We start from the raw sequence: 11918 nt of genomic DNA on the forward strand, positions 1-11918 counted from the left end.
TAAGAGTTGTAGATCATGGCATTGGCTATATCTCAATGCAAATTAGGGGAAAACATGGGGGATTAGGTAGGGAATCGTTTAGAAGTAACATGGAGCACATATGCAAGGTATAGATTAGGTTAATCATGAGCTTCATCTCAGTTTTGGTAAATAAAGCAAGTTGGTAAGCAATAAATCATGGAAATGTGTAGTCAATGATCATGAGGTGAATCAATCATAGTCATATCGGTGAAAACATCATTGTATGGGGTTTAGAAGGTTCATGGCAAGGTGTATGCAAGGTTGCAGCACCTTGGCCATGGTCCCAACAGTAAAATAGAGAAAAGATGAGTGAGAAAGTGATTAGGAGAGAGAGTCATACCTTTAAAGTGGAACAAGAAAGTAGGAATGAGTGGTTGGCAATGATTGATGAAGAAGATGCTTCACCACTACCAAGGAGGAGTTCTTGGGAGGCTCTCTCACGTTCCCAGATGTTAAAAACGCGAGAATAGGGCTCCAGTCTCGAGGAATAAATAAATAGAAAAGAATATTCCAAGAATCTTTAAATCTGGGCTCAGCTAGACTTGTTGGTCGATACCTTTGGTCGATGGTATCGACCAATAGTATCGACCAAAACAATCTCTCGCAGAAATTTTACAGAATAGTTCAGCAACTTTAGGTGCGGACTTGGAGGGCTATACAAGGTCAAATTGCATGGTGTTTTCTCCTACAGTTCACTCAAGAGGTCTAGTTTCAGGGAGTACCTTCGGATTATGCACAGGAGTCCGTTTGCTATTTCAACTGTCTCGCTCTTCATCAGTGCGCAGATTCTAACTTAGCACTGGTAATGTGCTCAAGGAAGGAGCAGCATCATCAATGTCCATAAACTGGAATCCCGACATTACGTCATCAACCAGTAGGGCCCATAAGTCCCTCCTACCACCACTTCGGGTCTTTGGACCTACAAACATAACAATGACCGGGTCGGGTCAAGGTTAGGTAAAAGCTGGATTTTTACACCCCCCCAAAGAAAACGTTTTTTTTTTTTTTTTTTGGTGGGAAGTTGGAGGAAGGTTTTGGTTTTGGATGCTTTGAGTCTACCCCGGTTGTTGTTCTTTTGGGGGGGGGGGTGGTTTGAGCTTGCTCCCTTGTTGTCTTCTATTGAGAGTTTTGATTTGGAAGTTGTTCCTGAGAATTCTGCTGTTGTTCTTTCTGCTATGACGGCAAGGTCTGGTCTTAGAGATAAGATTGTTGCTTTGTAGAGTTCTGATCCAGAACTTAAGGACAAAGTTGAGAAGATTTGTTCGAATCCTGAGTCGGATCCCGACTTTGGTATATCTTTGGATGGTGCTTTATTGTTTAGAGGTAGATTGTGTGTGCCAGCAAATGAAGATCTTAAGAAGGAAATATTGAAGGAAGCACACCAATCAATCTTTACAGTACACTCTGGAAGCACCAAGATGTACAAGGACTTGAAGGAACATTTTTGGTGGATTGGTTTGAAGGCCGATGTTGATGACTTTGTTGCCAAGTGTGAGACTTGCTAGCGTGTGAAAGCCATTCATCAACCTCCATCTGGATTGCTTCAGCCCCTTCCTGTTCCTAATTGGAAGTGGGAAGATATCTCTATGGACTTCATGACTAGCTTGCCTCGGACAAGTAAAGGCAATGACACTGTGTCGGTGATTGTTGATAGGTTGACCAAATCAGCCCATTTCATTCCTATGAAGATCACTCATACCTTGGATAAGCTAGCTAGACTTTATGTGGATAATGTGGTTCGTCTACATGGTGTACCAATGAGTATTGTGTCCGATCATGATCCTAGGTTCACCTCAAGGTTTTGGAACAGTTTATAGAAGGCCTTGGGAACCCAATTGAACTTGAGTACAGCTCATCATCCACAGTCAGATGGACAATCTGAGCGGACAATTCATGTAAAACCCAGCCCTAACCTTGACCCGGAAACCTTGTTATTTGTAGGTCCAGTGACCTGAAGTAAAGTAAGAAGTCAGCTTTGGGCCATCCCAGTGGAGGACTTGGTGTCTGGCTTTGAATCCATGAGAGTTGATGATGAAGTTCTATTTATGGAAACTGAATCTTGATGAAGATCGGATTAGTTGATGGACTTGGAGTGCTCTCTATCATGGTTTGAAGGCATTTCTACCTATTAGGTAAGTCACTTGTTATGTGTGCAAAACCCCTTTAGGATTGGATTTGATCTGGGTCTTCAATTCCCTGTTTTGGAATTGCTGTCTGCATTGGTCGACTGGACCAGTCGACCAATCCACTCGACCAATGAGTGCTGTCTTTGGCAATTAGGTTTTGCTTGCTCTATTTAAGTCCAATCTCGAGTCTACTTCGTATTTGCTACCTCCAAACTCTTTGGAACGAACCAAAGACCTCTGCAAGTCATCTCCCTTGCATCCTTGGTGATTTTCTTGACGGATCTTCGTCAAAACTCTTCCTTTTGCATCAAAGGTATGTCTATACTCTCTTCTTCTCCTCCATCTCTGTTTTTCTTTCCTTTTTGAGTTGAGACAGTAGAGGAGATGTTGCATTCTCTGTTGCAAACATCTCTGGACTTGTCTCTCATGATCATCCTAAGGATTAATGGCTAAAACAATGATCTTAACCATGATCATTGCAAGCTTTTGAAGGAATCATGATCAAACCATGATCTAGTCTTTGTTTAACTTCTGATTTGAATTCTGATCTCCTTGGATCTTCTACATTGATCATGTTAGTAGTCAATTGCTGTGTTTTCTTTTCATGATCCATGATCTATCAATCTCTAGTTGTTCCTCTTCTACCATACCATGTTTTCTTCATGAATCATGATAGTTACATATATGGTAGGTTTTGTTTCCTTATTTAGATTTATGCTTTTAAGCCTATTTCCTTGAAGATCTAAGTATGCTTTTCATGATACCTTTACCTGCAAGCAATGATCCATTCTCCTATTGTTCTTGTCTTTGATTTCTATCTTGAATTCTTCAAGATCCATGGTTGATCTAATTATGGTAACTTTTTGTTTCCTAATTTGGATCTTGATGGCTTGATTGGATTAGTGTTTTGAGGTCCCCTTTATGTTAGGATACTACTGATGTTGTTTACCCCTTGATTAGTACCCTTTTGAACCACCAAATTCGGATTTTATATCTTAAAACTCTGTTTTTTTTAGGCTACTGTCTGCATTGGTCGACTGGACCAGTCGACCAATCCACTCGACCAATGAGTACAGCAACTCCAGAATTGGTATGTGTTGGATGTTTTGGTATCTTTTCTGTTAGGGATCTTTCCTAATATGTTGTATACACTTGTTTAGGACCTTCTTCTCAAGTTTGCCAAGATCTTACTTGATTTCTTAGGATTCCTTTGCGAGTTATAAAAGGTAAGGATGGTTACTTCTTTAACAACATAAATTGCATATCTTAGTTTCTATATTTAAATCTTGATTAAGTTATTTCTTTAATTTGATTCTTACAATGTTATACTACTGTGGTACTATCTTGATATCAATAGCATTACTTATTCATATTGAATTGACTCATGTATGATTTACTTACCAAGTATATACAAAGTGATTGAAATTATTGATTTCTTTCCATATATGAAGTTACCATATATGTGATGATATGATTTGATGCATGTGTATGCTTAAGTATAATTTGGAAAGGAGAGGTGTCCTTTTGACACTTCTGTCCTTGGATTACTACGGGAATATTATGGGATGTTTCCGGAGATGCCCTATGGACACCTTCCTAAACTGTTGGATGACATATCTAGGATTGTCTAGTAGTGTTTGGCTAGGATGTCCTGTTATGTCAGACTCTAATCGGAGGGGTATTGAGACCGAACGACCCGTGGTAGCAATGGGGATTCATGGGCGCTCAACACCGGTAACCAACCCGTCAGAGGACAGGAATCACATTGTGGGGGCCATTTATTGGTAGGGTTGCATATGGTTAGACTTGGGCTCACGGGCGCTCAAGACCGGTAACCAACCCGTGAGAGGACGTGAGAGCTTCCCGTTTACCATATGTGGATGATCAATAGGGTTGATGAGTCCGTAGTCAGGGACTATGAGGACTCTAGTGTGAAGGATACCGGAAAGGATTGTCAGGGACGAGGAATGGACGTATCTGGATCTGACTTGATGTAACTGAGTAGAAGACTTGCATTTGGCTAGGCTTTAACCCTGACATGCGCCGGTACTTAGACCAATGGTGATGTGAGAGAGTGGTGACCTATACCCCCAGCCATGGAATGTCCCGAGGGATGCCGGACCCATTACCACCTGATGATGAGTGATTGAGACCTTCCTAAAGAAGTACGATGCTATGACTTAAAGCATGTCTGCCAATAGAGACCAGCATATATAGAGTTAGATTCATTCATTCATTGCTGGTCTCATACCATATTGCATTTATGTTTGTTCTGAAATCCTGCCATTTATGTTATTATGGATTTAACTGCCTTACTGAGTTTCTTTGAAACTCATTCCTTTATTGTACAATGTTTGTTAGACTATTCTGCAGGTACTGAATATTATGACGGTCCCTATGAAGAAGCGCAAGGAGAAGAGGCATATCTTCAGGAAGGTGATTGCGGTTACAACAATTACACTGAAGATCCCGCGAGTGATTATGCTCCGTACGATGCTTAGTCCGACCATTGAGTGGAAGCGCCCTTGTGCCGTTTATGAGATTTATACTTATAGGGATGTTGTCTATAAAGTGGAGAACAATTTAGTTACCCATTGTACTTGCTACTGGGATTAGATTTTGTCTTGCTTATTCTCTTTTAGAACTACTTTTCCGCTGGTTGTAGAGTGGGATTTTGCCTCACTTTACCTATCTGTTTTTGACACTCTGATTATATCTAGTACTCTGATTTATATATGATTCATTCTTTCCTTATTGGAACTATGGTTTATCTTCCGCACTTTTATTATTATTGTTCATGATTATGTTATTGTTTATGTGGGAGGTTGATTACTCGATACCTGATCTTCGGGCTGTGGATCACACTCTCGGGTATGCCAGATAGGGTACCGGCTGGGAGGATGTGACAATTCAGACTTTGGAAGACATGCTCAGATCTTGCGTGGTGGATATGGGTGGAAATTGGGATGAACACTTAGCCTTGGTTGAGTTTGCCTATAATAACAGTTATCAAGCAACGATAGGCATGGCTCCGTTTAAGGCTTTGTATGGTTGCACTTGTAGAACACCATTGTATTGGACTGAGACGGGTGAAAGAAAAGTCTTAGGTCCTGAAATGATTGAAGCTACGAGCGCAATGGTGGATATGATAAGAGAGAGGATTAAGTTTGCTCAGTCAAGACAGAAATCCTATGCTGACAAGAGAAGGACTGATCTGGAATTTCAAGTTGGAGAGAAAGTTTTCTTGAAGGTTTCACCAATGAAGGGTGTGATGAGATTTAATGTTAAATGAAAGCTTAGCCCTCGTTTCATTGGACCTTTTGAGATTTTTGAAAAGGTTGGACCCGTTGCTTATTGATTGGCATTACCTCTGGCTATTGCTACTGTGCATAATGTGTTCCACGTTTCGATGCTCCGGAAATATGTTGAAAATCCGGAACATGTCTTACAGCAAGCACTTGAAGGACTTAGTGTTGATCTTACCTATGATGAAGAGCCAGCTGAAATTTTGGATAAGAAAGACAAGCAATTGCGAAATCGCACCATCCCTTTGGTAAAGATTCGTTGGAAGGACCATACCTCGGTAGAAGCTTCTTGGGAGAAGGAAGAAGATATGAAGGAGAAGTTTCCTCACCTCTTTGGAAGCACAGGTATGCTTTCAATTTCGAGGAGGAAATTTCTTTAAGGGGGGGAGAATGTGAAACCCAGCCTTGACCCTAATCCGGAAACTTTGTTATTTGTAGGTCCAGTGACCCGAAGTAAGGCAAGAAGTCATCTTTGGGCCATTTCTGTTGAAGATTTGATGGCTGGATTGGAATCCATGAGTGTTGATGCCAGTGTCCCAAAGGTGGAAACTGCACCCGGATGAAGATTGGATTAGTTGATGGTCTTGGAGTGGTCTCTGTATTGATTCAAAGGCATTTCTAACTCCTAGGTATGTCACTCTAGGTGTGTGCAAAACCCCTTGATGTTTGGACTTGATCTGAGCCTTCAATTCCCTGTTTTGAAGTTGCTGTCTTGATTGGTCGACTCATTGGTCGATTGGACCAATCGACCAATCAATCGACCAATTGATTCTATTTTTGAAATTTGAATCCTGTCTCTTCTATTTAAGTCTAATCTCGGGAATACTCCGCCTCCTCTGCCTCCTAAGCCTCTGGAACGAGTTAGAACCCTAATCTAACCCATTCCCTTGCATTCTTTGGTGATCTCTCGCAAAGACTTGAAGAATTCTTCATCCTCCTACAGCAAAGGTATGATTTCACTCACTCTTTCTTCTATTTCTGATTTTCTTTCTTTAATTCTGTTCTTCGTTGAGATCAGGAAGAAGATGATGCACTCTTGCAATCATCTATTCCATGATCTCATAATGTTCTTTAAGATCCATGATCATCATCACGATTTTAACCTCAGCCAGTGGAATCTTCGAAACCCTAACCCTAATCCTTTGAAACCCTAACCTGTGAGATCGTCTGGAGAGCTTTTGGTAACCTCCCTTGTGAAGGAAAATCCTCTTGGGTAATATTGTGTTAACCTAAACTTCATCATTGAATGACCCTTCTTGTTATTTTTGGCTAACAATTTATCTCCCTTCATCCAGAGCTTTCAATTAATTTCCGAGGGAACCAAAAAGGGTAAAACCCTAATTTCTTGGGTAAGATCAAGAACCCCTAGTTTGATCATGGTAACCCAATCAATGTGTTTTCTTTACTATATCTGTAATCTTCATATCCTAGTTCTTTAATCTTTGATTGTAATATTTTTCCCTCATAATCTATGTTTAACCTAGTAGGTTAACCTTTGTGTTCCTAGGTTATAATTTGGGAACTTGATTTGATTTATGATTTGATATCCTCTATACCCTAGAATACTACCATGATAATTCCCCTCTGATTTGTACCCTTTTGAACCATCGAATTCGGTTCTTGATTCTCAGAATTCGGATTCTTGCAGGCCACTGTCTGCATTGGTTGATTCATTGGTCAACTGGTCCAGCAGACCAACCAATCGACCAATGAGTACAGCAACCTCATTCTTGGTCTGTTTCGATTGATTTATGATCTTTTCCTTTATGCATCTTTCCTAACATGTTGTGTGCACTTGTTTAGGACTGTCTTCTCAAGTTTAGTCAAGGTCATACTTGATTCTTTAAGATCCGATCCAAGTTAGAAGGTAAGGACAGTTAATTCCTTAACTACATAGATTGCTTGTTCTCTGGTTTCTACGTTATGAAACTATGAGATTACCTACTGTTATTGTATTTTAATTCTGATCTCCTACTGTGGGAACAGTAGCACTTGTTTATATTGTCTTTTTATTATTCATGATATATGAGTTACTGATTATTGCCTAATCTGATTTTTGCTTTTACATTCTCTTGTATATGATGAACTGCTGGTTGTGTATGTCATGACTGTTCTGAGAATGTGTTTGCTTAAGTTTGGTTTGGGATTGGGGAGTATCCTTTTTGATGCTTTTGTCCTTGGACATCGGAGGGAATAGTATGGGATGTTCTCCGAAGATGCCCATTGATGCTTTCCCTAATCAATGGTTGTCATACCTAGGGATGTCTAGCAGTGTTTGGCTAGGATATACCCCTATTATATCAGACCCGATTCAGAAGGGTATTGAGACCGAACGACCTGTGGTAGCAATGGGGATTCACGGGCGCTCAAGACCGGTGAGTTATATCCATGAGAGGACGGGAATCACATTGTGGGGGCCATTTATTGGAGGGTTGCATATGGCTAGACTTGGGCTCATGGGCGCTCGAGACCGGTGAGTTATATCCGTGAGAGGACATGAGAGCTTCCCGTTTACCATGTGTGGATAACCAATAGGGTTGATGAGTCCAGTGAGTAATATCCGTGACTCTAGTGTGAAGGATACCAGAAAGGATCCCGAGAGGGGAGGAATGGAAGTATCTGGAACTGACTTGATGTAACTGATTAGATGACTTGCATCGGGCTAGGTTTTTCCCTGACATGCGCCGGTACTTATGCCAAATGGTTGTGAGAGAGTGTGTTGACTTAACCCCCTAGCATGGTTTGTCGGAGAAGGATGTCCGGACCTACTACCAACAGGAGCCGTATGCGTGACCTACCCAAAGAAGTACGGTGCTATGACTTAAAGCATGTCTACCATAGAGACCAGCATACATAGAGTTAGATGCATTCATACTTTATCTGTTTCATACTGCATTGCATCATGCTATGTTTTGCCACATGTTATCTATGATGTTATGGATTAACTACCTTACTGAGTTTCTTCGAAACTCATTCCTTTTTGTATATTCTTTGTTTAGATTACCCTACAGGTATAGATTATTATGACGAGCAGTACAGTGAAGCGCAAGCCGATGAAACGTATTACACGCAAGGTGCTGGCGATGATCAAGATTACTCTGATGATTCCCCGGCGGATCAAGCTGCGTACTACTTTTGAAAACAACATAGAGTTAGAACGGATTCATTGGATTGACGAAGTCCATACTTATGAAGACGTTATCTATAAACTAGAAGACGCTTAATCTTAGTTTATTTCTTAGTACATTTGTTTCAGTTGTAATTCCTTTTGACTTTCATACTGCGTTCCGCTATATTGGTGGAGTGAGTTTCCGCCTCACTTTACTCCTTTTGATATCATTGGATATCTAGTATCTTTTCCGCACTCTGATTATACTGATTATCCATTATTGTTTTGAACCTTTGTATATATTTTATAATATTAAACCTTGATTTTTTTCCTGTTTATGATTATGTTATTGTATATGTGGGAGGATGATTTCCTCGATACTTGATCTTCGGGGCTGTGGATCACACTCTCGGGTATGCCAGTTAGGGTACCGGCTAGGAGGATGTGACACACCCTAGCAATGATAATATCTATCAGGAAGCTAAGGCCTTACTTTCAGGCTCACTCTCTGACCATCCTCACCAACGCTCCTTTAAAAAATATTCTACATCGTCCTGACTTGGCGGGAAGGATGGTCACATGGGCCGTGGAACTAAGCGAGCACCAAGTAGATTTCCAGCCCAAAACGGCGATAAAAGGCCAGGCGTTAGCAGATTTCATAGTAGAGTCTAGGGCTGGGTGGAACACTAGAGAAGGTCAGGAGGCGCCTGCTGAAATTTGGACGCTATTCGTCGATGGGGCTAGTAATGCCGTTGGAAGCGGAGTAGGCTTAGTACTAGAAAGTCCAGGTGGCTTTGTCGCTAACTATGTTTTGTGCTTTGCCTTCCCATCAACAAATAATGTGGCTAAATATGAGGCATTGCTAGCAGGGCTTCGTTTGGCAATCTCCCTGTGTGTTCGAAACTTGATGATACATAGCGACTCCTAGTTGATAGTGAGCCAAGTTAAGGGTACCTATGAGGCCTGGGAAGAGAAAATGACACAATATCTGGCCAAAGCAAATGGTTTGAAGGCCAACTTCGACCAGTGCAAATTTATCCAGATCCCCAGGAAGGAAAACGCGAATGCCAACATCCTGTCCAAATTAGCTTCTGCCGGTATAAAGGACTTAGAGGCTTCAAGTCTATCAAGAGATTCTTCATAAACCAAGTATTGATGTTTGGGAAATGATGGAAATCGAGGAAACAGAGCCTTCCTGGATGGACGAAGTGGTACCATATCTTAAGGATGATTAACTCCCAGAGGACCAGGCTCACTCTAATATTATAAAGAGGAGAGCAGCAAAATTCACTCTGATAGAGGGAATCTTATACAAACGTTCCATGGAAGGATCATTACTAAAGTGAGTAGGTCTAGCGGGGGCCCAATATGCGTTAGCAGAAGTCCTCGAAGGAATTTGTGGAGCTCATATGGGAGCCAGAGCGTTGGCTTTCAAGATCTTGAGACAGGGGATCTATTGGTCAACTATGGTTAAGGATGCACAAGACTACGTTCGCCATTGCGAGCCATGTCAGCTGCATTCCTCGGTCCAAAGAGCCCCTGCAGTCCCATTGGTTTCGATCCTTAGCCCAGTACCTTTCGCAAGGTGGGGAATGGATCTCCTGGAGCCATTTTCACCTGCATCTGGGGGAAGGAAATTTTGATAGTGGCCATCGACTACTTCACCAAATGGGTAGAAGCTGAAGCTGTGGCAACTATTACGAAAAAACAAATGGAAGAATTCACTCTCAACAAAATCATCTATAGGTTTGGTTACCAAAGATATTGCTGACGGACAATGGAACTCAATTTGATAACCCTGCATTCAAGGAGTTCTACCAAGCCTATCACATTGACTTTAGGAGGGCCACCGTGGCATATCCCCAATGCAACGGTCAGGTGGAGGTTACTAACCGCACCTTGTTGGACGGTATTAAAAGATGATTGGAAGAAAGCTACAAGCAATGGGTGGAAGAGCTTCCTCACGTTCTTTGGGCTTATAGAACCTCATCAAGAACTCCAACAGGGGAGACTCCCTTCAAATTATCCTATGCCACTGAGTGTGAAATCCAACCCTATCCTAGCCCTAACCCTGACCCGAAAACCCGGTTGTTTTTAGGTCCGAAGACCCGGAGTAAAGGAAGAAGCCAACTATGGGCCATCTCAGTAGAAGATATGGTGTTTGACCTAGAACCCATGGATGTTGATGTTGGTGTCCCATACTTTGAAGTTTGTGCAGATCTAGAAAGAAAGCTACACCTATCTGAAGATGAGATTAGTTGAAGGACTTGGAGTATTATCTGACTTGGTTCAAAGGCATTTCTACATACTAGGTATGTCATTTGATATGTGTGCAAAAGCCCTTGAGGTTTAGTGTCCATTTGATCCTTCATTTCCCTGTTTGAACTTTGCTGACCTGATTGGTCGACTGGGTCAGTAGACCAATTTTAGGGGTTTTCACTCTCTATTTAAACACACTTCGTGTTTCTTAGTGTCCTCTGCCTCCAGAACACTTTGAGAACGTGGGAAGACTCGTTTGAAACTCTCTTCGGTGATTTCGAAGATCCCTCTGCCAGATTTGAAGTCTCTCATCTCCGATCTGCAAGTCTAAGGTTAGTATCTCTTCTGTATTGTAATTTATTCTTTCTTCGATCTTGTTCTTGATTAAGATTGGGAAGAATATGCTGCATTCTTGCAACCATCTCTTCCGTAATCTTATTCTTTTCTTTAGGGTTTATGATCAGCATAGAGATCTCAACCCTAACTCTGAAAATTCTTCTTTAAACCCTAATCCTTTCCATGGATCTAATTTCGTAACCATTTAAATCTAATTTTCCTGACGTATTTGTAATTGATTCTGATTACCTTTTTCTTGGATGAGATCTAAATCACCCCTTGCCTTTTTGTGAGTTCCATAGTAAATTTTTATCGAATTCTAGGGTTTTTTCACCAAATTGGGGAAACCATGAATTTTTATTTAAAGGTAATGTTTTTAATCATTATTAGTGCCCGATCTTTACTCCCTTAGTGTTAGAATACTAAAATATAGTTTTCATCCAAGTTTTGTGAAGTTCCGAACCCTGTAGATTGAGTTTCGGATCAGAATTCTCGTACTTGCTTCGTATTGACTTTGTTGGTTGACTGATTGGTCAACTGGGTCAGTAGACCAATCAATCGACCAATGAAGATAGTAGCTTTGTTTTTCGCTCTGTTTGACTCGTTTGCTCTCTGATCTTTTAGGCATCTTCCCTAATGTTATATCTATGATTGTTAGGGGTTTACTTACTAAGTTTGGAGCCTCTCTCTTTGATCTTTGGATTATCTTCGGCGATAATTAAGGTAAGGACAGTTATTTCATAATAACATAGATTGCGTACT

The 11918-nt window shown here is 41.1% G+C and overlaps 1 protein-coding gene across 1 annotated transcript; it reads left to right on the top strand.

The window, feature by feature from the left end:
• The first annotated feature begins 9021 nt into the window (after positions 1-9021).
• LOC149024385 (uncharacterized) lies at positions 9022-9489 on the top strand. Its single transcript, XM_089143467.1, has one exon. It carries the CDS (start codon positions 9022-9024, stop codon positions 9487-9489), a length of 468 nt encoding a protein of 155 aa, XP_088999593.1.
• Positions 9490-11918: the final 2429 nt, after the last annotated feature.

Source organism: Hakea prostrata, chromosome 2 (genome assembly GCF_041222555.1).
Source record: "Hakea prostrata isolate BN-2017 chromosome 2, UWA_Hpros_2, whole genome shotgun sequence".
In the NCBI taxonomy this organism is placed as follows: Eukaryota; Viridiplantae; Streptophyta; class Magnoliopsida; order Proteales; family Proteaceae; genus Hakea; species Hakea prostrata.

Bases quoted from the DNA above. Each gene is read 5' to 3' on its own strand.
- LOC149024385 (XM_089143467.1), top strand. From the start codon at position 9,022: ATGATAATATCTATCAGGAAGCTAAGGCCTTACTTTCAGGCTCACTCT.